This window comes from Nycticebus coucang, chromosome 6, assembly GCF_027406575.1.
Source record: "Nycticebus coucang isolate mNycCou1 chromosome 6, mNycCou1.pri, whole genome shotgun sequence".
In the NCBI taxonomy this organism is placed as follows: domain Eukaryota; kingdom Metazoa; phylum Chordata; class Mammalia; order Primates; family Lorisidae; genus Nycticebus; species Nycticebus coucang.
Genome location: NC_069785.1, coordinates 46,768,122 through 46,795,113, shown reverse-complemented (window position 1 = coordinate 46,795,113; position 26,992 = coordinate 46,768,122). Strand labels below are relative to the sequence as shown.

The following is a 26,992-nucleotide window of genomic DNA, read 5'->3' as shown; positions in this document are numbered from 1 at the left end:
TCCATTAGAAAAAAAAAGTTGCTCTTCTTCTGAACCATCCTTATCTGTTTTCCATATCCCTCTTCTCTCCTCTCCTGAAATCAAGGACTAGTGCTCCCACAGAATTTGGCCTATGTGTGACTATAACACCTATTTCACTTTGCCTTACAGTCAGTTGTTTATATTTCAAACTCCCCAACTAGATTACAATATCTTAATGTCAGGTTCCCACTCCCTGTCATCTCTCTTTAGAGCAAAAGAGGGGGTAAAGCTGTGGGTTCAGCACTTAAATCATCCATAAATGTTGGTTAAATTAATGAATAAATGAATGGATGAGACAATTCCTACGGGGCTGATAAATGTATATTATGGAAGCCTTTGTTTCATTTGGCACCTCTAGGTCCATACAACCTGTTTCCTAGTAAATAATGAAGCCAGCCAGGGCACTGTTGGATACCATCCCAGAAACTGAAAAAAATATTCAATTTTATCCTCTGAATTTTCACACTCATGAATTCAGTTCAGCAGAGAGTTCCTGAATATCTCCTATATTCCAGGCACCATTGCTGGGCACTGTGGGAGCTGATGAGTAAGAAATAATCCCTGCCCTCAAGTCTCTAATAATGTAATAGAGCCTTTGAACAGGGTACACAAATAATTACAACTTTAGGTTGAGTAACCAAAGTGCTATAAGTGGAACAGAGAGTCTATGGAAAGAGGGGACAAGAAGAGGAAGCTGTAGAAGAGGTTTCATTTAGGGATATCCTTTGAGATGATGCTTGAAGGAAGGATAGAATTTGGGCCGGTGGGAATGGAAGGAGGGAAAGAAACAGCTTTCAAAAATCTGACAAATGAGGAAGAAACACAAAACAGAGTAGGTGTGGTGAAGAGACTAATTAGCACAAGGAAATAAACTGGATTCCTAAGATAAGAACAAAGTGGAAGAAATCACAACAGGATGACCTGTGCTAAAAGAAGCAAACCTCATTAAGAAGGGTGAGGGCTCCACAGCCGGCAGGCACCCTGTTTAAGTCTGCAACACCACAAAGAAGAGCTCTTGAAGTTAGAAATTCCAGGAAGAAGTGAGATAAGTCTGTGTCTCACACTCATGATGGTAGAGGCAAGACCTGTAGAAATGAAGAGTTCTCTGATCAAGAAATGGGGAATCTCCTAAAGATTGTGACACAACCAAATTTGAGTAAAGCCTCAGAGTAATAGAGAAAGGATGAGAAAAAATCAGCTACACTGGAAAGAACTTCATGTAACTCGGGAGGTATGGGTGATATTCTGACTAGTGAGTAGAGATCATGGGAGCAGTCTAAACAGGAAATCAAATACCAGCCTGGAAAATCACACCTGGGTGTGGAGATCAAGGAGAATCAAGACAGTGACTATAGGGGCTGGAGTGTAAATTTCAAGTGAGATAGTCTTTACTAAGCCATTGAAATCAGCATCCAGGCCTGGAGTTATGCAAGTGGTTTTGTATATATCATAGAAGTTGCACCCACAACAATGGAAAAGATTCCTAGACTGACATTGAGGCAAGCGTGCAAAAGGAAAGCAGAGATAATCTAATTTAAGGGCCAGATCGATTTACTTTCAATTTTAATTTTAAAATTCAGAGGGACTTATTACCCTGAGCAGTTTTACTTTAGAAGAGATAGATCTGGCCTTTTTACCTTTTTGAACATGTATGCAAATTCACCTGAAGAACACACAGTTTGCATTCAGTGATACATACCCAGAGTTGTAAAGGAGACTAATACTGTCTAGCATACATTGAGCACAGGGCAACTTCTAGGCCCTGTGCAATCCTCTATAGGCATTATCTCATTTAATCTTCCAACATTACCCATGACATTACATTACTATATTCATTTCTCAGGTGGGGAAATTGATTACATAGCTTGCCAAGATCACAAAGCTTGTATTTAATAGAGCTGAAGACAGATCTTTAATATTATCAACTTATCATTTTTTATAATTACATAACAATTCAGATTTCCTCTTTTTGTGGCACTTTTAGCAAGATATATTTTCTAAAAATTTAAATAGTTCATTTAGGTGGCGCCTGTGGCTCAGGGAGTAGGGTGCAGGTCCCATATACCGAGGGTGGCGGGTTCAAACTCGGCCCCAGCCAAAACTGCAAAAAAAAAATAAAAATTAAATTAAAGAATAAATAAAAATTAAATTAAATTAAATAGTTCATTTAAATTTTCAAATTTATTGGCATACATTTGGTCGTAATTTTCTCATATCTTTTTATTTATTTATTATTTTTATTTTCCTGAATCTGCTTTATTTCTCTGCATAAGGAACCCTGCACAGGCAATTCAAATTAAAACAAAATAAATATATGAATATTCATGTAAAGCTGTCCTTTCTAATGAACAATTATACACAATGTACAATTTCATGTTCACTGGGTAGGGTATTTTTTTTTAGAGACAGAATCTCACTTTATCGCCCTCGGTAGAGTGCTGTAGCATCACAGCTCACAGCAATCTCAAACTCTTGGGCTTAAAGCGATTCTCTTGCCTCAGCCTCCCGAGTAGCTGGGACTACAGGTGCCTGCCACAACAGCTGGCTATGTTTTGTTTCAGTTGTCATTGTTATTTAGCAGACCCAGGCCAGGCTCGAACCCACCAGCCTTGGTGCATGTGGCCAGTGCCATAACCAATGAACTACAGGCACTGAGCCCTCATATCTTTTTTTTTCTTTCTTTTTTTTTTTTTTTTTTTTTGAGACAGAGACTCAAGCTGTCGTCCTGGATAGCATGCGTGGCATCACAGCTCACAGCAACCTCCAACTCCTGGGCCTAAGCAATTCTCCTGCCTCCGCCTCCCAAGTAGCCGGAACTACAGGTGCCTGCCACAACGGCTGGTTATGTTTTGGTTGCAGCCGTCCTTGTTGTTTGGCGGGCCTGGACTGGTCAAACCTGTCAGTTCAGGTGTATGCGGCTGGTGCCCCAGCCTCTTGAGCCACAGGCGCCGAGCCCTCATATCTTTTTAATGTCTGTAGGATCAGAGATGTAGTCTGCTTTTCATTTCTAATATTGGTTATTTGTGCCTTTTTTCTCTTTTTTTCCTTAACCAGTCAGAAAAATTGTCAGAAATTTTATCAATTTTTATTAGTCTTTTCCAAAAAACAAGAACTTATTGACTATTGATCTCTTATATATTTTCCTATTTCCTAACTTTTCTTCTTATCTGTATTATTTACTTTCTTCTATTGGGGAAGATTATTAGTGATTTTTTTTTTATTATTAGTGATTTTTTTTTTTATTATTAGTGATTTTTAAAAAAAATTTTTGAGATGGATACTTACTTCATTTTTTGTATTTATTCTTGTTATAAATATTTAAGACCATAAAATTCCCTAAAACATGGCTGTAGCTGCATTCCACAATTTTAGTATTTCATTATTATTTAGTTTAAAATATTTTCTAATTTCCATTGTGAATTCTTTTTTGATGCATGGATTATTTAGAAGTGTATTTCTTTTCTTTTTTTTTTTTTTAGACAGAGTCTCGCTTTATCACCCTTGGTAAAGTGCTGTGGTGTCACAGCTCACAGCAACCTCCAACTCCTGGGATTAGGCGATTCTCTTGCCTCAGCCTCCAGGGTAGCTGGGACTACAGGTGCTTGCCACAACACCTGGCTATTTTTTGTTGCAGTTTGGCTGGGGTTGGGTTCAAACCCACCACACTTAGTATATGGGGCCGGCGCACTATCCAATGAGGCACAGGTGCTGCCCTAGAAGTGTATTTTTTAATATTGGAATATGAGGATTTCCTACTTATTGGTTATTTACCAAAATTTTGCTTAATTTCACTGTGGTCAGAGAACCCATTTTGAATGATTTCAATTTTCTGAAATTTGTTGGGACTTGCTCTATGACCCAGCATATGATCTGTAGCAGATTGTATTTTCTAAAGATGGCCACAATATTTCCCATGCCACATGCTCTTCTTCAATGGGACTTTGCCACTTTAGGAACCAAGAGAAAACAGACTTGTAACTGGCCAAGAGAAAATAGCTGACCTGGCAGCTTTTGCTTCCAGCTTCTTGGAAGATGACCACCATAAAAGAAGTGTGACTACCCTGAAACCACCATGCCATGAGAGACTCACATCATGTGCAAAGACCCTAGAAGATGAGATATCCTGAGATGCAAAAGAGAGACCAAGAAGCACCAAGGTGCCAGGGCATGTGACTAAGGGAGCCATCTTGGACATCTAGTCTAGGCCAGCCTTCCAGTTCTATTTCTGACTGAAGTCACATAGGACATCCCACACATCTGAGCCCAGTCAACCCACAGAACCTAAAGAGATAATGACAAATTATTATTTGCTATTTTCAGCTCTACATTGAAGGGTAATTTATAATGTAGCAGTAATTACCCACAACATGGACATGTGTATAAATATTCTAGGCAAATTTTAAAAGAATTAATCACTATAATTGTTGGGTGTGATATTCTATGTGTCATGTAAGTTAAGTTCATTAGTTTGTGCATCTAAATCTATAACCTTAAAATTTTGATTTGCTTTTATAAATTACTAAAAGAGGTATGTTAAAAATCTCTCACTATAATTCTGTATTTGCCTATTTCTCCTGTTAGTTCTATAAATTTTTGCTTTACAAATTTTGAGGCTATGTTATTAGGTGAGTACAAGTTGAGTTGTATATATTCCTGGTGAAGACAACTTGTATTCTTTTTTATTAAGTATTCTTTTTTATCTCTAGTAACGCTTTTTGATTCAACTTTTACTTTGTCTGAATCAGCTTTCTTTTGGTTAGTGTTTGCATGGTGTACCATTTTTCCATTCTTTTATTTTCAATATTTCAACATCCTTTTACCTTAAATGTCTTTTATAAACAAAATATGATTTTTTTAAAATCAAAATTGCCAATTTTGATTGGCAAAATTGACTAATTGTAGCATTTAGTCCACTGACCTTTAAGATAATTATGGTATACTTAGAGTAAATGATTAAATTTCTACTATAATATATATCTCTCCTAAAGAGGGAAAGATTTTTCCTTAGGAAAAAATTAGGAATATTACATTGAAAAAAACTTTTAAAACTACTCAAAATACAATGCTTTTATTAATCAAGCTTTTTTAAAACTTTTGTTCCAGGTTTCAAATTTATGACTGTCTTGGATAAATACATTCTTCTGCCTTCAGCTACTCATAGACTCCTGTCTCTTCCATCTCTTTAGAGAAAAAATGGCACTGCTGTGAACTTTTGTGTCTTATAGGAGTACAAAGCTTCCAAACTCTACCTATTTTCCTGTATCCAGTAATCCCAATTTGAGTTCTACAAATATTACTTCAATGATTGTTCATCACCTACTTTGTGACAGAGACTAGAATATGCTAGTAATAATAGTCATGAAACTGTATAGATTTTTTATTGAGCACTCACTAAGTGCCAGGTATTGTCCTAAGCACTTTCCTATATTATCTTACTTAGTCCCCTACAATTTTGCCATTATGATCCTCATTTACCCACAATCTGAGGCACAGAAAGGTTAAGTAACTAGTCCAAGATCATAAATGAACTAAGTGCTAAGCTGGAATTTAAACTAAGACAGTTTGACTCTGTGCTCTTATCCACTCCCTTATGCTGCTACTGAGATGTAATGCCCTCTCCATTGCAAAAAGTATGAGTCCAAGTATCAATTGTAAGTATGTTTTCTTTGGAATAATGCAAAATAATCAGAAAAAACATAGGTAAGTATTCCAGGAAAAGTTTGAATATTTTAATAAAATTATTAATAGCTTCAGGTGGGTTCTCCTATCCAGTTGTAACAGGGTACATCACTGGGCCATTAGGGCCTTTCATTTGAATACTTCAGAGAATCACTCATACTAAATTGAATTTTATGCTAAATAGTATTTCTGAGAATTATTTGTGTCTAGTAAAATTCTACAAACTCACGGGTCTAGAAGATCCCTTAGAGAGCAATTATTGCAGACCACTCACTTTATAGTGTTAACAATTCTCTTTGGAGATGGTATTTGGAGGATCTTTTGTTCTTTATATTATATGAATTTGATTTTCTAAATAAAAACACATCATACATAGTCACAAAACTAAACTTAAAAATAGTTATTCCTGCTAAGACAATTCACTGGGAGAAATAATAAGTCTTTTCAATAAATGGTACTAGATATCCACTGCCCTGTGGCTCAGTGAGCAGGGCGCCGGCCCCATATACCAAGGGTGGCGGGTTCAAACCCAGCCCCGGCCAAACTGCAACAAAAAAATAGCTGGGCATTGTGGCGGGCACCTGTAGTCCCAGCTACTCAGGAGGCTGAGGCAGGAGAATCGCCTAAGCCCAGGAGTTGGAGGTTGCTGTGAGCTGTGTGACGCCACGGCACTCTATCAAGGGCAATAAAGTAAAACTCTGTCTCTACAAAAAAAAAAAAAAAAGAATGAATTTAGACTCCTACCTTATACCATATACAAAAGTTAACTCAAAATGAACTTAAAATTAATCATAGACATAAATATAAGAAATGAAGCTCAGTCATGGAAGCAATCCAAATGCCCATCAACCCATGAATGGATCAATAAACTGTGGTATATGTATGTAAACCATGGAATATTATTCAGCCGTTAAAAAAGATAGAGACTGGCCAGGCACGGTGGCTCATGCCTGTAATCCTAGCATTCTGGGAGGCCAAGGTGAGTGGTTTGCTTGAGTTCGCAAGTTCAAGACTAGCCTGAGCAAAAGTGAGATCCTATCTCTACTAAAAATAGAAAAACTGAAGCAAGAGGATTGCTTGAGCCCGAGTTGGAGATTGCTATGAGCTATGATGCCATGGCACTCTACCTGGGGTGGCAGCTTGAGACTCTGTCTCAAACAAACTAACTAACAAACAAACAAACAAACTACCTATTGGGTAACTATGTATACTATTTGGGTGATGGATTTACTAAAAGCCCTGACTTTGTCAGTATATAATTCATCCATGTATCAAAAAGCCATCTGCACCTCTTAAATCTATTGAAATTAAAAAAAAAAAGTGGAGACTTTACATCTTTTATATTTACCTGGATGGAGTTGAAATACATTCTTCTTAGTAAAGTATTGCAGGAATGGAAAAATAATGATCCAATGTACTCAATACTAATATGAAACCAATATATAAACAATTAATGCTCATATGAAGAATAAAACATAAATACAGTCTAGTATGGCGGCAGGGGGAGGAGGAAGGGGAAGGAAGCAGGAAGGAGTATGATTGGCAGATGGAGGGAGGACATGTGGCTGGATCTCACCTACTGTGCACATTGTGAGGGTGTATAACATGCCCCCTGGTGAGGGACTCTTTTACAACTGGAACTTTACCCTGAAAGTGAGAACAATGTAATCTAAAAATTTGTACTCTTATATTAATTTGAAATTTAAAAATTATACTAAGTGTGGGCGGCACCTGTGGCTCAAAGGAGTAGGGCGCCATCCCCATATGCCAGAGGTGGTGGGTTCAAACCCAGCCCAGGCCAAAAAAAAAAAAAAATTATACTAAGTGGTAAAAAAAAGAATTGAAACTATAAAACTCTTAGAAGAAAATGTAGGAGTAAATTTTTCTGATATTGAATTAGGCAAAAGTTTCTTAGGTACAAAACCAAAAGCATAACCAAGAAAAGAAAATATAGATAAATCAGACTTCATCAAAATTAAAAACTTCTGTTCTGGGGCGCTGGCCACATACACCAAGGCTAGCAGGTTCGAGTCCAACCCTGGGCCAGCTAGAATCAATAATGACAACTGCAATAACAACAACAACAAAAAATAGCTGGGTATTGTGGCAGGTACCTGTAGTCCCAGCTACTTGGGAGGCCAAGGCAAGAAAATCCCTTAAGCCTAAGAATTGGAGGTTGCTATCTCCATACAATGTAATATTACTTGGTAATGAAAAGAAATAAAGTACTGATACATACTGCAACATAAATAAGCCCTGAATACATTATGCTAACTGAAAGGATTTCCTCACAAAGAGTATGTACTTTATGATATAAATACAAAATGTCCAGAATAGGCAAATCTATACAGATAGAAAGTAGATTAGCGGTTGCCTATGGCTGGGGGTGTGGTATCTGTTGGGGGCCTGGGAATAACTGCTAATGGGCAAGAGTATTTTTTGAGCTGACGAAAATGTTCTAAAAGTAAATTGTGGGGATGGTTGTGTAACTGTCAATACACTAAAAACCATTGAATTGTATTCTTCATATGAGTGAATTATAAGGTATGTGAATTATATCTTAATAAAGCTGTTAAAAAATGGCTATTCTATTAAACTGCAATAGCAATATGATTTAAAATGCCATTCTATTCATTCATTATTAAACATTGAGGTTATTTTTAATTTTTCACTCTGTTAAATAATAGTGTAACCACACACTTTATTTTAAAGAACTGTTTTTTACTAAAGCTGATATAAATTTAATAAACATGTGATATCACTGAGGTCATCTATATAACTTCAAGGTCACAAATCTATTCATTCTTTACAGATGCAAATAACTGGTATCTTTACACAATTTTCTCCTATAGAATAAAGTTAATTGCCTACCCTTAAGCCTCAATTATGATTAGTTTGGCAACAATAGATATAAAATAGAGTGACTTTTTAAAAAAAGTTTATTTCTCTGTCACATAAAAGTCTAGAAGGAGGCAGGTGACCCAAAGCTAGAAGGGCAAATTTCTCCACAATGTCCTCAGGACCCCAGGCTCCTTTCTGTCCACTGCCTTGCCAAACTAAAGGGTATAGTTGTTATGGTTCAAAATGGTAGCTGTCACATCTCCATTTCAAACAACAAGCTAAAAGAAAACAGAGTGGATGTAGAAGGGGACCAGAGGGTATACGCCAAATATCTTTAAGAAAGTTTCCAGATGCCATTTCTTCTGTGCATCCATTGGTCAAAACATCGTGCCATAGTCATACTTAACGTCAAGTGAGACTGAGAATACAATCTTTATTCTTGGTAGCTTTTGTTTAGAGAGAATTAGGTGTCCTATATTATCATGGAAAAAAATAGGAAACAGACATTTCAAAATAACTAGCAGACTCAGTCAATGACTCACTCATAACTTAACTAATTACACAAAACCCTACCCAAAGCTGGAAAGAAAAATAATCTGGTCACAAAAGATGAAAGAAATAAAAGGAAAAAAGAACTACACATCAAATTAGATATATAAAAATAGTTATGCTTAATAGTTGAAAGCCTCAGAGATGCAATTGCAAAATGGTAGAGAAATAATCAAAAGTTCTAAAGAGTAGAGAACATTTTTTATAAGGTAATATCCATCAGACCCACAAAAGGAAATAAAAAGAGATTAAATGAGCAATAACTAAAGTCATTCTGCTTTTCACTTCCCATCAGGACAATAAACTGACCAAAACAAAAAGTTCATCTTTGCTTATTTTTTTCTTCAAATACCTCTAATTCCTTTTGTGTGTGTGTGTGTGTGGTTTCGGTCAGGGCTGGATTTGAACCCGCCACCTACGGCATATGGGACCGGCGCCCTACTCCTTGAGCCACAGGTGCTGCCCAAATACCTCTAATTCCTAAAACACTTATGTTATCACTGATTTTACTGCTTCTGGTAGTGTTCCAAGGATATATGTTATATTTGGCTTTTTCTATATATATCTAAAAATGAAATCACTTTTATTTGGGAAACGAACCAAAAGTATTTTTTTTTTTTTTTTTTTTTGTAGAGACAGAGTCTCACTGTTCCGCCCTCAGGTAGAGTGCCATGGCATCACATGGCTCACAGCAACCTCTAACTCTTGGGCCTACGTGATTCTCTTGCCTCAGCCTCCCAAGCAGCTGGGACTACAGGCGCCCGCCACAACGCCCGGCTATTTTTCTGTTGCAGTTTGGCCGGGGCTGGGTCCAAACCCACCACCCTTGGCACATGGGGCCGGTGCCCTACTCACTGAGCCACAGGCGCCGCCCCAAAAGTATTTTTTTATAGTTTTTATTTACTATGTTAACACAGGCATAATATATCTATCAGAAAAATACTGGACACTATCCTTCATGAAAACACAATGTATATAATTTGCTGTAAATTTACTTAATCCTCTTAATAATTAAGATCTACAAACAGGCTTGGTTACTACATAAGAAACAATCAGTGGGAGCGAGACGGTTTGGGCACACTGGAGGCTCGGGCTGTTGCCCTGGGTAGAGTGCTGTGGTATCACAGCCCATAGCAACCTCAAATTCCTGGGCTTGGTGCTGCCTGGACCTCCATAAGATCTGTGCCACGACCCCACACCAACCGGGCCTCCGCATGCCCTGACCAGGAACTGCGGGAGCCGTGCAACCCTGTGTCCTCCCTCCTGGGTCCTCCCAGCCTCCACACTGGCCCGCTCGTCTGGCCAGGGATACTGGTAGCTGCGTGCCCTCTGGAGCCTTCCCTGCCTCTACGCGGAGCCCTTCTCCTGGCCAGAGACTGCTGGAGCCTTGGGCTCTCCATGCCAAAGTCACTGGGTGCCAGGCACTCCCAGAACCATACGCACCACCTCCCGCCCTGTTGCTAGATCCAGGTGTGTCACACGCCAGAGCTGCTTCCACAACCAGAACTCCCTAGCTGGAGCAGCCCCAGAGGAACTACACAGGGTCACTCAGTACAAAGATCAAGCAATAATAGAGTGATCCCGCTGGGATCTAATCTTGGAGAGACACCTCCCCAACTCTGAGGACAGCCAGAGGCAACGGTGAAAAACAATCATGAGGCGAAATCAACAGAAAAACTCTGGCAATATGAATAATCAGAGTAGATCAACTCCCCCAAGGATCAATGGGGCAGACACAGCACAAGATCCCATGCACAAACAAATAGCTGATATGTCAGAAATCGAATTCAGAATCTGGATAGCAAATACGATTGAATTAGAACTCAAAGCAATAACCCAAAAGATATCTCAAGAATTCAACAAATTCAAAGACCAAATGACCAAAGATTTTGACACATTGAGACAAGAAGTTGCATCCCTCAAAGATCTGAGAAACACAGTAGAATCCCTCAGTAATGGAATGGAGCAAGCAGAAGAAAGGATTTCTGACATGGAAGACAAAGTTTTCGAATGCTCCCAAACTCTCAAAGAGGATGATAAATGGAGGGCAAAAACAGATCACTCTCTCAGAGAGCTCTGGGATAATTCGAAGAAAATCAATATTCGTCTTATAGGGATCCCTGAAAACGACAAAGTGGCTTCACAAGGCACAGAGTCTCTTCTCCATGAGATTATGAAGGAGAACTTTCCAGACATGCCAAGAGATTCTGAAATTCAGATAGCAGACAGTTTCAGAACTCCAGCACAACTCAACCCGAATAAGACAACCCCCAGACACATCATAATAAATTTCACTAAAGTTAATATGAAGGAGAAAATTCTGAAAGCTGCAAGACAAAAGAAAACCATTACCTACAAGGGGAAGAATATTAGAATAACTGCAGATCTCTCTGCTGAAACCCTTCAAGCTAGAAGAGGATGGTCATCGACTTTTAATCTCCTAAAACAAAATAACTTTCAACCCAGGATCCTATACCCAGCTAAACTGAGTTTCATTTATGATGGAGAAATTAAATACTTCAATGACATTCACATGTTGAAGAAATTTGCGATAACTAAACCAGCTCTCCAGGATATTCTCAGACCTATCCTCCATAAAGACCAGTGTAATCCTCCACCACAAAAGTAAACTCACCCATAAAATTTTGATCAAATTCCAACTTCCACAGTCGCAAAAGGATTAAAAATGTCCACTGGACTCTCGAAAGGCTTATCAATATTCTCAATTAATGTGAACGGTTTAAACTGTCCTCTAAAGAGGCACAGGTTGGCTGACTGGATACAAAAAGTCAAGCCAGATATCTGCTGCATACAAGAATTGCATCTTACATTAAAAGACAAATATAGACTCAAGGTGAAGGGATGGTCATCTATATTCCAGGCAAATGGAAAGCAGAAAAAACCAGGCATTGCAATCCTATTCACAGATGCAATAGGCTTTAAACCAACCAAAATAATTAAGGATAAGGATGGACACTTCATATTTGTTAAAGGTAATACTCAATATGGTTATATCTCTATTATTAATATTTATGCACCCAACCACAACGTACCTCAATTTATAAGAGAAACTCTAACAGACATGAGCAAGTCAATTTCCTCCACTTCCATAGTAGTTGGAGATTTTAGCACCCCTTTAACAGTGCTGGATAGATCCTCCAAAAAGAAGCTAAGCAAATAAATTTTAGATTTAAACTCAACCATTCAACATCTGGACTTAACGGACATCTACAGAACATTTCATCCCAACAAAACTGAATACACATTCTTTTCATCAGCCCACGGAACATACTCCAAAATCAACCACATCCTAGGCCACAAATGTAACCTCAGCAAATTTAAAAAAATAGAAATTATTCCTTGCATCTTCTCAGACCATCATGGAATAAAAGTTGAACTAAATAACAACAGGAACCTGCATACCCATACAAGAACATGGAAGCTAAACAACCTTCTGCTGAAGGATAGATGGGTTATAGACGAGATTAAGAAGGAAATCACCAAATTTTTGGAACTAAACAATAATCAAGACACGAATTACCAGAACCTCTGGGATACTGCAAAGGCAGTCCTAAGAGGTAAATTTATAGCACTGCAAGCCTTCCTCAAGAAAAAGGAAAGAGAGGAAGTTAATAACTTAATGGGATATCTTGAGCAACTGGAGAAGGAAGAACATTCCAACCCAAAACCCAGCAGGAGAAAAGAAATAACCAAAATCAAAGCAGAGCTAAATGAAATTGAAAACAAAAAAATTATACAACAGATCAATAAATCCAAAAGCTGGTTTTTTGAAAAGATCCATAAAATAGATAAACCTTTGGCCAACCTAACCAGGAAAAAAAGAGTAAAATCTCTAATTTCATCAATCAGAAATGGTAATGATGAAATAACAACAGACCCCTCAGAAATTCAAAAAATCCTTAACGAATACTACAAGAAACTCTACTCTCAGAAATACGAAAATCTGAAAGAAATAGACAAATACCTGGAAGTACGCCACCTACCAAGACTTAGCCAGAACGAAGTGGAAATGTTGAACAGGCCTATATCAAGCTCTGAAATAGTATCAACTATACAAAATCTCCCTAAAAAGAAAAGCCCAGGACCAGATGGCTTTACGTCAGAATTCTACCAAACCTTTAAAGAAGAACTAGTATCTATATTACTAAACCTCTTCCAAAATATAGAAAAAGAAGAGATATTACCCAACGCATTCTAAGAAGCAAACATCACCTTGATCTCTAAACCAGGGAAAGACCCAACAAGAAAAGAAAATTATAGACCAATATCACTACTGAATATTGATGCTAAAATACTCAATAAGATCCTAACAAACAGAATCCAACAACACATCAAAAAAATTATACACCATGACCAAGTGGGATTTATCCCAGGGTCTCAAGGCTGGTTCAATATACGTAAATCTATAAATGTAATTCAACACATAAACAAACTAAAAAATAAGGACCATATGATTCTTTCGATTGATGCAGAAAAAGCTTTTGATAATAACCAGCATCACTTCATGATCAGAACACTTAAGAAAATTGGTATAGAAGGGACATTTCTTAAACTAATAGAGGCCATCCACAGCAAACCCACAGCCAATATCGTATTGAATGGAATTAAATTGAAATCATTTCCACTTAGATCAGGAACCAGGCAAGGTTGCCCATTGTCTCCATGGCTCTTTAACATTGTAATGGAAGTTTTAGCCATTGCAATTAGGGAAGAAAAGGCGATCAAGGGTATCCACATAGGGTCAGAAGAGATCAAACTTTCACTCTTCGCAGATGATATGATCGTATATCTGGAAAATACTAGGGATTCTACTACAAAACTTTTAGAAGTGATCAAGGAATACAGCAATGTCTCAGGCTACAAAATCAACACCCATAAATCTGTAGCCTTTATATATACCAACAACAACCAACCGAAAAAACAGTCAAGGGCTCTATTCCTTTCACAGTAGTGCCAAAGAAGATGAAATATTTGGGAGTATACCTAACAAAGGATGTGAAAGATCTATACAAAGAGAACTATGAAACCTTAAGAAAAGAAATAGCTGAAGATGTTAACAGATGGAAAAACATACTATGCTCATGGCTGGGAAGAATCAACATTGTTAAAATGTCAATACTACCCAAAGCAATATACAATTGTAATGCAATTCCTATTAAAGCTCCATTGTCATATTTTAAAGATCTTGAAAAAATAATACTTCGTTTTATATGGAATCGGAAAAAACCTCAAATAGCTAAAACATTACTCAGCAATAAAAACAAAGCAGGAGGAATCATGCTACCGGACCTGAGACTGTACTATAAATCAATAGTGATCAAAACAGCATGGTACTGGCACAAAAACAGAGAAGTAGATGTCTGGAACAGAATAGAGAATCAAGAGATGAATCCAGCTACTTACCATTATTTGATCTTTGACAAGCCAATTAAAAACATTCAGTGGGGAAAAGATTCCCTCTTTAACAAATGGTGCTGGGAACTGGCTGGCAACCTGTAGAACATTGAAACTGGACCCACACCTTTCACCATTAACTAAGATAGACTCTCACTGGATAAAAGATTTAAACTTAAGACATGAAACTCTAAAAATACTTGAAGAAAGTGCAGGGAAAACTCTTGAAGGAATCGGCCTGGGTGAATATTTTATGCGGAGGACTCCACAGGTCATTGAAGCAATATCAAAAATACACTACTGGGACCTGATCAAACTAAAAAGCTTCTGCACAGCCAAGAACACAATAAGTAAAGCAAGCAGAGAGCCCTCAGAATGGGAGAAAATATTTGCAGGTTATACCTTCGATAAAGGTCTAATAACCAGAATCCACAGAGAACTCAAACGTATTAGCAAGAAAAGAACGGGTGATCCCATCTCAGGGTGGGAAAGGGACTTGAAGAGAAACTTCTCTAAAGAAGACAGACGCACAATCTACAAACATATGAAAAAAAGCTCATCATCCTTAATCATCAGAGAAATGCAAATCAAAACTACTTTGAGATACCACCTAACTCCAGTAAGAGTAGCCCACATAAGAAAATCCCAAAACCAGAGATGTTGGCGTGGATGTAGAGAAAAGGGCACACTTCTACACTGCTGGTGGGAATGCACACCAATACGTTCCTCCTGGAGGGATGTTTGGAGAATACTTAGAGACCTAAAAATAGACCTGCCATTCGATCCAATAATTCCTTTACTAGGTTTATACCCCAAAGACCAAAAGTCACAATATAACAAAGACATCTGTACCAAAATGTTTATTGCAGCCCAATTCATAATCGCTAAGTCATGGAAGAAGCCCAAGTGTCCATCAACCCACGAATGGACTAGCAAATTGTGGTACATGTATACCATGGAATAGTATGCAGCCTTAAAGAAAGATGGAGACTTTACCTCTTTCATGTTTACATGGATGGAGCTGGAACATATTCTTCTTAGTAAAGTATCTCAAGAATGGAGGAAAAAGTATCCTTTGTACTCAGCTCTGCTACGAAGCTAAATTATAGCTTTCACATGAAGGCTATAACCCAACTATAGCACAAGACTATGGGGAAAGGGCCAAGGAAGGGGAAGGGAGGCGGGAGGTTTTGGTGGAGGGAGTGTGATGGTTGGGGCCACATCTACAGTGCATCTCAGAATGGGTACAGGTGAAACTTACTAAATGCAGAATACAAATGCCTACATACAGTAACTAAGAAAATGCATGAAGGCTATGTCGAACAATTTGATGAGAATATTTCAGATTGTATATATGAAACCTGCACATTGTACCCTTTGATTGCACTAATGTACACAGCTATGATTTAACAATAAAAAAATAAATAAATAAAAAAGTGGCATGTATCTAAGATAAAGTGTTCATAAAAAATACATTTAAAAATGATAATTAACATTTAGGCTTTTAAAAAATTTACAAGTTCAGAAGGGCTTAATCACATATATGAATATAAACAAGAAAAAGTTACCATATGGGAAAAATATAACACTCAAATGTTGATGCCAAGAGTAGTGTTAAAATTTTGTATTAAGAAATATGAGTCATGGGAGAAAGACCAGGACCAGGGCCCACATATACCCAAATGATCCAAAAACCAAACAAACAAAAAAAAAAGTATGCATTTTCTTTAGATAATTCTACAGCTGGTATGCACTTCCTAGGAAGAAGCGCAGTTCTAACAAGATGATAGCTTTACAAATAACATGTCATTTACTAGTCTCCAAAATGTAGTAAATGGATCAGACTCTATGTAGCATGGCCATATGAATAAAGATAACAAGTTGCTATCTTGAAAATCACTACATTTCAATACTATTTTGGGTTAACAGACAAGTATGTTTGCTTGTTTTGGGGTCTGCTTTGTAGATTTGCAGTCCTATTATATCTGACAAAGAGCCTATAGCATATACCATTGTGGGAGAGTGGGGAAACACGAACCTGGAAAATCAAGAGGGCTGTGTTCCAATTCTGGTTTGGCCACCTATTAGGCACTGTAGGCAAGACGCCTTCTCAGGGTCTTCATCCTCATTATAAATGACAAATGAGTTGGACTCCATGTTCTCTAAGGTCTTTTCCAGCACTGTGTTGCTAAGACACCTTGCAGATGACATAACACTCATAGCCTGTATTAGGTCACTTCTGATACACATTTATTATCAGAAAATATCCAATGTGAAATATGACTTATTAAAAAACTTTTACTGCATATATTTCAAGCAGTAATTCAGAACTCAACTATGGCATTCTAATTTTTTAAAGCAAAATGAGATTACTAGAATGATAAACTTTAGCACTCAGACTATTGAACCTAGAAAAAATATATAATTAATAGAATGTTAAAACCCAAAGAGTAAACGAGGTAAAGTGGAGGGGGTAAGGGAGGAAGGGAAGGAGAAAGGAAGGGAAAAAGAGGAAGAGAGAGAGAGATTGAGACTACTTATGAAGCCTGTTTCAATGACAATTACTCTATAACAATTATTCACTCAGAATTTGTAAACATAATGTGACAATCTGGGGAGAAAAATGTAGTCCAAATGTCAAAATACAGAGCCAAATGATTGTGAATTTTCTTAAGACATTTTCAGAAAGAGAAAAAAATTCCCCCATTCCCCCATCTTTGAGTTACTAAAGGGAACATTTTAAATTATGCCCATTTCTGATAATATTTTACAGATAATAAATGCCCAGATATTTATAATTTAACTACTTCCTCTTCAATCTATTTTTTATGGAAGATATATTAATTTCATTTTGAACATGGTATGCTAAATATCCTGAGCTTCCAGGAATGAAGTCATGTAGTTCCCCAAGGAATTTCTTCATGGCATCAATTGACATATAACCTACGAAATAAATAAATGCATAAATGAATGACTAAATATAAAGTACTTAGGCCAAAATAACTGGAAAGTATGTCTGGCTGAGAGGATGACCTCTTAGGACTATCTATACAACTAGCTACTAAACAGCACAAATCTTCCCTATTTCACTTTTCTGCACTGCTAACACTCAGATAACATTCTTTTAATGAAAAAAATGGAAAATAAGGCCAGGTGCAGTGGTTCATGCCTATGATCCTAGCACTTGGGGAGGCCAAGGCAGGTGGATTGCTTGAGCTCAGGTGTTGGAGACCAGCCTGAGCAAGAGTAAGACCCCATCTCTTAAGAAAATAGCCGGGCGTTGTGGTGGGTGCCTGTAGTCCAGTTACTCAGGAAGCTGAGGCAAGAGGATCACTTGAGCTCAAGAGTTTGAGGTTGCTATGAACTATGATGCCATAGCACTCTACCGAAGGTGACAAAATGAGACTCTGTCTCCACACACACACACACACACACACACACACACACACAAAATGGAAAATTGGGTTGGTCTATGTCACCAAAAGCACATGACAGAACTGATGTTATAACACTTCTGAGAGTAGGATTTAAAAAAACTATGGCTTCTGTCTTGGGCACACTTTCTCACTTTTAGATTTCTCACTCTGAAGGAAGTAAACTACCATGTTCTGAACAGCCCTTATGTAGAGGCCCACTTGGTGAGGAGTTGAACCCTTTGAATGAAACTCAGCAGGAACCCAACACCCAACCCACTTGGGTAAGTTTTGAAGTGGATTTTCCAGTCCCAGCTGTACCTTAGAATGACTGAAGCTCAGCTGACAACTTAAATGTAACCTCACAAGAGACTTTGAGACAGAATTACCTAGCTAAGATATTCTTGGATTTCTAATCCTAAGAAACTATGAAATAATAAATGTTCATTGTTTTAAACATTTTGGAGCTATTTAAAAGTTTGGAACAATTTGATATATAGCAGTAGATAACATACAGTATTGATTATAGATTCATAAACTCAAGTTTTTGCCTATAAGGTATTAATAATTTAGTAATTGCTTTCTTACTCTTATTATTATTATTATTATTTTGCAGTTTTTGGCCAGGGCTAGGTATGAACCTGCCACCTCTGGTATATGGGGCCGGCACCCTACTCATTTGAGCCACAGGCACCGCCCTTTCTTACTCTTATTAATGATACATGTATGACTAATGTAAATGTCAATCAGAACTTCTTTTTTCTTTTTGAGACAAGCCTCACTTTGTTGCCTTTGGTAGAGTGCTGTGGTGTCACAGCTCACAGCAACCTCAAACCCTTGGGCTTAAGCGTTTTTCTTGCCTCAGCCTCCCAAGTAGCTGGGACTACAGGCGCCTGCCACAAAGCCTGGCTATATTTTTGTTTTTAGCAGGCCGGAGCTGGGTTTGAACCCACCAGCCCTGGTGCATGTGGCCCGTGCCCTACCAACTGAGCTACAGGCATCGCCCAGAACTTCTTATCATGAGCTATATTCAGTGATATTAGACAAAGAGGATTTAATTCTAGTCAAAAGCAAAAACCAAACCAAAACAAAACAAAAAACCTTTGATATGTAGTGGACCATTTGGCAATGTCTAGAGACATTTTTGGTTGTCATAACTGGGAGAGAAAAGGGTGGTAATATTGGTGGCTAGTGGGCAGAGGCCAAGGTGAGCATCCTAAAATACACAGGATTGATACCTCTCCAAAGAATTACCTGAACTAAAATGCCCATAGTGTCAAAACCGAGAAACCCTAACCTAGAGTATAGCTCCAGCTTGTGTTTTCTATAACTAAAGACCTCAATTCTATTTTCAGAGATTTATTTATTTGTTTTTATTTATTTATTTATTTATTCATTTTGAGACAGAGTCTCACTTTTTCACCTTCCCCTCGCTAGAGTGCTGTGGCATCACAGCTTACAGCAACCTCCAACTCCTGGGCTTAGGCAATTCTCTTGCCTCAGCCTCCCAAGTAGCTGGGACTACAGGCGCCCCACAATGCCTGGCTATTTTTTGTTGTGGTTTGGCTGGGGCCAGGTTCGAACCCACCACCCTCAGTATATGGGGCCAGCACGCTGCCCACTGAGCCACAGGCACCACCTTATTTTCAGAGATTTAATAGTCAGTGAGTTGAATGCAAACCATTTTGAGGAAGAGACTGTCAAATTGTAGTCACAAAAATTGATACCACAGTTTAAATTAGAACTCTCGTTTACTAAATGTTTAATTAACACAAGCTGATTTCTTCAAACAAGAAGTTATTCCTTCCTGTACTACAGATGATAAAAAAGGGACATACTTGTCAGTTTACATCAAAATTAAAGACAAATAATCTCCAAAAAATAAAGCTTTCTTCCAAGAAAGTGCTATTGAGATATTTAATGGAGAAATTTAAAAAAGGAAATATTTAATTGAACAAATGAAAAGATTAAAAACTTTAATTCCACCAATAAAATTAACAGATCGCCACATATTAAAATTATTCTCTAAAAATTCTGACTAATGATACTGTTATATAACACTGTCATGTCTTTTTGGTCAGACTATTTCTTTATCCAGCAATGACACATAAAGCAGCATTGTTACATGTCCAAATGTAAGCCTATGTCTTTTGTGTGGCTGATTTTAGTACTTATCATTGATGTTTTTAATATGTTATTAAATGTTTGGTAAGTTCAAAGGTACTACATGAGCTATGTAGTAACTTGTGATGACATTGCTTAAAGCAAAATCAATACCAGCAACACACCACAACTCATGGTGTAATATTACCTACATTTTATCTGAATGTTTAAGTCTAGGGATAAATTTAAGCAACAATTAGGTGCTGCCAATTTTAGGAGTCCTGAGCACTTCTACTTAGTTCATTATTCTTTGCAATTCACAATTTCTCTGGACTATAGTAAGACTGACTTTTCTTTTTTTTTCTTAGGGCGTCCGCCCCATATACCAAGGGTGGAGGGTTCGAACCCGGCCCCGGCCAAACTGCGACCAAGAGATAGCCGGGCGTTGTGGTGTGCTCGGGAGGCTGAGGCAGGAGAATCACTTGAGCCCAGGAGTTGGAGGTTGCTGTGAGCTGTGTGAGGCCACGGCACTCTACCGAGGGCCATAAAGTGAGACTCTGTCTCTACAAAAAAAAAAAAAAAAGACTGACTTTTCTACTACTATAGCTGGGTAGCTGTCTTCCTTGGTTCTGTAAGACTCAGCACAAAACTATATATTAATAGTTCTTTCAAAGGGCTTTGGTAAAGGCTATTTTCTATTACTCAAATGAACAAGAAGACATGGTTGAAGGGATAGTAACATAACAAGAGACACCTAGAAACTTATGGACTAGTTGCAACATTGTTAAATAAAGAGGAAATGATAAATATAAAGTTATTTTTTAATGATTTTTTTATTTTTTATTTTTTTTTATTTTTATTTTTTTTGTAGAGACAGAGTCTCACTGTACCGCCCTCGGGTAGAGTGCCGTGGCGTCACACGGCTCACAGCAACCTCCAACTCCTGGGCTTAAGCGATTCTCTTGCCTCAGCCTCCCGAGTAGCTGGGACTACAGGCGCCCGCCACAACGCCCGGCTATTTTTTGGTTGCAGTTTGGCCGGGGCTGGGTTTGAACCCGCCATCCTCGGCATATGGGGCCGGCGCCCTACTCACTGAGCCACAGGCGCCGCCAATGATTTTTTTTTTGAGACAGAGTCTCAAGCTGTCGCCCTGGGTGGAGTAACACGGGGTCACAGCACACAGCAATCTCAGACTCTTCGGCGATTCTCTTGCCTCAGCCTCCCAAGTAGCTGGGACTACAGGCACCACGCCACAAAGCCCAGCTATTTTTACTTTTTGGTTGCAGTTGTCATTGTTGTTTGGCAGGCCCAGACTAGATTCAAACCCACCAGCTCCAGTATATGTGGCTAAAGCGCTAGCCGCTGAGTTACAGGTGCCAAGCCTTTTAATGAATTTTCAAAAATCTATACTTTTAAAATTGCTGTTTAAAAAACAATTTTTTGGCCACGCACAATGGCACACTAGAAGGCCAAGAAGGTAGGATTGCTTGAAATGAATTTGAGACCAGACTAAGAAAGAGCAAGACCCCACCTCTACGAAGAATAGAACAGTTAGCTGGAGTCTTGGCATCCCAGCTACTCAGGAAGCTGAGGTGGGAGGATTGCTTGAGCCCAGGAGTTTGAGGTTGCAGTGAACCAGGATAACATCACTATACTCTAGCCAGGAGGACAGAGAGAGACTGTCTCAAAAAAACAAAACAAGTTTTTAAAAATCTCTATTTTTTAATTGTTGTTAATGACAGCATTGAATATTATGCAGATCAAAATATCCATATATCACCTTACTCAGCACTATCCACATTTGTGTGGCCACATTTCAGTTGGATCCTTTGGTTCCACTCTTTCCATGTCAGCCTGTTAGCTATCTTCTCTTTACATAGGACATGAGAGTAGGACATCCAAATATGGAGTCTATGTATACCTGGGTAATCCATGAATAGGCTTCTGACATCTATGAAATTCTCTAAATTATGTGTAAGGTTAGCATGTTATGTTTGTGTGTGTATGTATGCTAGAGAAAGGAGCCTATATGTTTCATTAGATTCTCAAAAGAAACTATGATTGGGGTTGTCCATGTAATTTATCTTCCAAATTGGGATACTTGACAGAAAACACTAATGCCAGGACAATAGGCAGAAACTGAAACTGCCTCATATAAATAAGGACACGTATTCACCAGACTTTGAGACCACTGTTTTAGCACAGAAAATATGAAGGCATGTTCTTGGGTCAATTCTGCAAGTTAATTTATTCAATATATGAATAATATCGCTTCCATTACCATATTAAATAGAGGGGTAGGCATTTAAGTATAACAATAGCTTTTTTTTTTGAGAGAGTCTCACTTTGTCACTGTCCGTAGAGTGCTGTAGTGTCACAGCTCACAGCAATCTCAAAGTATTGGGCTTAAGCGATTCTCTTGCCTCAGCCTCCCAAATAGCTGTGACTATAGGTGCCTGCCACAACGTCCAGCTACTTTTTGCTGCAGTTGTCATTGTTGTTTAGCTGGCCTGGGCTGAGTTCCAACACACCAGCCTTGGTGTATATGGCTGACGCCATAACCACTGTGCTACGAGTGCCGAGGCAACAATAGCTTTATTCTATACTATATTCCCTTGTTTCTTCCTTACTTGGTTTTACTCTAAATTTTATTTTAAATTACCTGTTACCATATTGTTCACTGGATAATTCTGAAGAGGGAAGTACATCTGCTTTTCTGCAACTGGAGTCCTTATAAAATGCTTTTCTGTGCTATAAAATGAAACATACAGAAAGTCACATTTCTTCACATTTATATTTGGTGGGTTTTTGGACTTGTTTTTACAAATGAGAACTTGAATATACATATTGTAGTAATTTAACTGCTCTTTGATCAGATGTCAGTAGTATCTGGTGAAAACGTTAATTGTGAACTTCTTCACATTTATATTTGGTGGGTTTTTGGACTTGTTTTTACAAATGAGAACTTGAATATACATATTGTAGTAATTTAACTGCTCTTTGATCAGATGTCAGTAGTATCTGGTGAAAATGTTAATTGTGAACTTCTTTTGTGCTTCCAAATAATATAAAGGTCCATAGAGATCTTTTTGGTTTTCTTGGCTACTTCACAAAACAAATATTTATTGAGCCTATAGAGGCCTGAGTCTTTTTCTCAATACCTTCAAAAGCACAATAATTCAATAATACTTTACAGTTAGACAATATATATATAATATGTAATCTTGAATATGCCAAAAGAAAACTATTGAAGACTACTTTATTTTATTTCATTTCATTTCATTTTGTGAGGCAGAGTCTCACTCTATTCCCCAGGCTAGAGTGCCATGGCATCAGCCTAGCATATAGCAACCTCAAACTCTCAGGCTCAAGCAATCATCTTGTCTCTGCCTCCTGAATAGCTGGGACTGCCACAACACCCAGACTAGGTCTTGTTCTTGCTCAGGCTGGTCCTAGCTCAAGGAATCCTCTCGTCTCAGCCTCCCAAAGTCCTAGGATTACAGGTATGAGTCATAGCCAACAAAATAAACTTTAGAAGAAAGTTAAACAAACAATATATACCATATGTAGCCACTATATATCATAATGTCTATGATTTCTCAACATGGAGAAATGCTCATGGAATATGAAATGGAAAATCAAGAGACAAACTATATATGTAGTATGACCTCAACTCTATTAAATGCATGTATTTGTAGAAAACTGGTAAGAAATGTACTATTGGCAACAATGGTTATTTCTGAGTGGTGGGGTTGCTGTAATTTAAATTTTCTTTATTCTTTCCTGTATTTTCATTTTGACAAATTTGCAAGCATTACATTTATAATAATAAAGCAATTAAAAATAAGAAAAATAAAACAAAAATTCATGTAGTTTTCAGAAGATTTGGGAAATATAATAGGAAGAGAAAATAGCATACTGACTGCATATTCAGACTCTAGATCAGCTAAACTGGGTTTGAAATTAGGCTCCATTCCTTGAATAACATTGGGTAAATTATTTAGCTTTCTGAATTTTTTCTTCAATTGTAAAATTGCTATAGTGTTCATCTATCTCATAGGTTGTGAGAATCAAATAAAATACTATAAACTGCTTAGCTCAACATGTCTTATGTGTACCAGGTGGTCAATAATATTCACCACCCGGTGTCAGTAACAGTATGCCAACAAAAGAAATGCGTCTATAGATAGTGAGGAGGTATTTTATCTATGTTCACACTGCACCCTCTGGTGGTTCCACATAGAAAAGGCTCTACACAGACATCTATCTAGGATTTATCCATATCCTTTGTCCATTTTTGTTGTAATTGGATTGGACATATTTTTCCCAGACTTGCAAGACCTCTTTGTATATTAAGGAAATGAGCCTTTATAAGAGAATAACTTAAAATTGGAAAAATTATATAAATTAAAAAATTCATTTTTATATTGAAGAAGGATAACTACTATTTGAGCACTTTTACTTCAGCAGCTAAATACCGGCTGTAGGGTTCACTAGGTCCCCATTCCTTCTGTGTCCTAAACAAAAAATCAGTGTACCTTGATTGCTCTGTGAACTAGCCAGTTGCAGGTTTTTCCCAGCAGGCTTGAATCCAAACCAGGACCTTAAACATTCCCAGGCATCAAATCTAGGTTTTGCTCAAAACACTGAAACTGGCCCCAGCCCTGAGCCAAATTCCTTAAATTGTCATACAAACTCCATACCCTGACCTCTGGTCTTGAACCTAAATAGAACATCCCCATTCTCTAGCTGTCCATTGCAAGGACTGCTGAAGCATTTATAAGTTCCCCTAATAAATGCTTTAATTGATCACCCTGATGTTTAATGGTTTTTCTTCAGAATCCCAACTGGCCTCATCTTGAAATGATTTGTGGCACTCACTCCCTTGTGAAAATCCTTCTGCCACTTTGAGGGCTACTCTAGCCACAAGTGTGGCAGGAGGAAACATAAGACTTTCGAATAACTAGCATTTCTTATGAATATTTGAAAACCACTAACTTGGAAAATATGGAAGTAAGACTAGATCATGTACTACAAAAGTCTCAAAGGAGGAAGCCTTTCATAGATTGGCCCTAACATAATGACAAGTCCATGTCTGTCTGTCTTTTTAAGATTAATTTCTTAAACTGAAGTAATTACATATAAACAATTTGGAAAGAGGGAGGAAATCACTCAGAACTAATTTTATTAGAACTGCTAATATTTAGGGTATTTTCTTCCTATTTAACAAAATGTATTTAAAAAATAATTTAACAATTATACATAAAATCCCTGTTTTCTTTCTGGAGAGATTATTATAGCATAGTAGTTAAATGCATGGGCTCTGGAATTTGAGTGACCCAGTTCAAATCTTTCTTCTCCCCAGCTTAACAAAATTTTCTATGACTTAAGGGAAATTACTTAATCTTTCTAATCTTTTTTTTTTTTTTTTTTTTTTTGTGGAGACAGAGTCTCACTGTATGGCCCTCGGTAGAGTGCCGTGGCCTCACACAGCTCACAGCAACCTCTAGCTCCTGGGCTTAAGCGATTCTCTTGCCTCAGCCTCCCGAGTAGCTGGGACTACAGGCGCCCGCCACAACGCCCGGCTATTTTTTTTTTTTTTGTGGTTGCAGTTCAGCCGGGGCCGGGTTTGAACCAGCAACCCTCGGTATATGGGGCCGGCGCCTTACCGACTGAGCCACAGGCGCCGCCCAATCTTTCTAATCTTAGATCTCTTTCTCTAAAAAGAGCAAATAGGAATGGTGATAATGATAATATCAATCTCAGAGAGAGACTGTGAAAATTAAAAGAGATAAGCACACAGTGCTCACAGATGTCTACATTGAATTAAATATCAGTGAAGTATATTGATTTAATACCTGTTGGATAATTCTTTTATGTGCTTTGTTGGTACTTCACTATTTTCCCTGAGGGTCTTTATTTCATTTGGTGTTACTTCATCATCCTGTGTATGGCAAAAGAAACCACATTTTTTAAAAATTGGCACATCAATGATCCAATCAATATTTTTTTTAAAAAAAGGGAAAAAGTAATCTGTTAAAATATATATCAATTCTTTATACGTTTATCAATTCTTTCAATCTAGTTTGGTGGGGAAAACTTAAAACAATATACACACACAACTAACTATACTATACATTTGTAGAGATACATAAAGAAAGAATTCTTTAATTACCAAAGATAAGTAAAACTTTGATTTTATCCTCTTTTCAATTTTTGAAATTTGCTCTAATGTGGTCACATTTCTTTTACCATATTTGACATATTACTTTTACCATATTACATATACTATTAGGAAATTTTCTTCTTTAGGCCATAAATCCACTAAGAAGAATAACAATGCCCCCCATATTTACCCTTGGCATTGTCATTTGATGAAATACCATCCACTTAAATATCTACAGTTACATTATTATAATTGGCTAATATTCAATATCACTCAATAATTTAAAAATATGCTTATTATATAATAATATAATTCCTAGAGTTAATAGTCAATACAAGCATGTTACACTAATTTTTTTAGTAGAGAAAACGTTGGATTGGGTTGGAGTTGAGAAAATTTGTTTTCATTTTGCTAATATTTACTTATATGAACTAAAACAGGTCTTTACCTTCCCTTTACTCAGTTTTATTATTTATAAAACTGAATAATTAATCATCTTTAAGAGCTCTTTAAGCTCTAAATTCTATCACCACATATGTCTTTGGAAACAGTTAACAAGTCAAGGATTAGATACATTGGTCCCTCGTGCAAAATGCTATTGCGTTTTAGCCAAAAATACTACTGAAAGAACTATTATTTTCAGATAATAATACTTTGGGAAGAAAAAAATTAATTAAAGGAATACACAATATATAAGCTAATTGGTTGGCTTTGGACATATTTTAATGATTTTCTCCCTAACTTTTTATTGTGAAAATTTTCAAACTTACCAAAATGTTAAAGAATAGTACATCAAGTATTGTAT

At 37.4% G+C, this 26,992-nt stretch overlaps 1 protein-coding gene across 3 annotated transcripts in view; it reads right to left on the bottom strand.

Moving 5' to 3' along the window:
* Window positions 1-1,946: 1,946 nt before the first annotated feature.
* Window positions 1,947-26,992, bottom strand: part of TERB2 (telomere repeat binding bouquet formation protein 2) — a 30,991-nt gene continuing 5,945 nt past the window's right edge. For 2 of the 3 annotated variants that reach the window (XM_053596194.1, XM_053596196.1), the window contains 3 exons: window positions 25,880-25,965; window positions 22,684-22,772; window positions 16,751-17,448 (listed from right to left, as the gene is read on the bottom strand). In XM_053596194.1, coding sequence (XP_053452169.1) covers window positions 17,309-17,448; window positions 22,684-22,772; window positions 25,880-25,965 — 315 coding nt within the window. In that variant the 3' untranslated portion in view covers window positions 16,751-17,308. Of the gene's footprint in view, window positions 2,123-16,750; window positions 17,449-22,683; window positions 22,773-25,879; window positions 25,966-26,992 lie in introns of those variants that run through there. The other variant, XM_053596195.1, reaches the window with a different exon arrangement.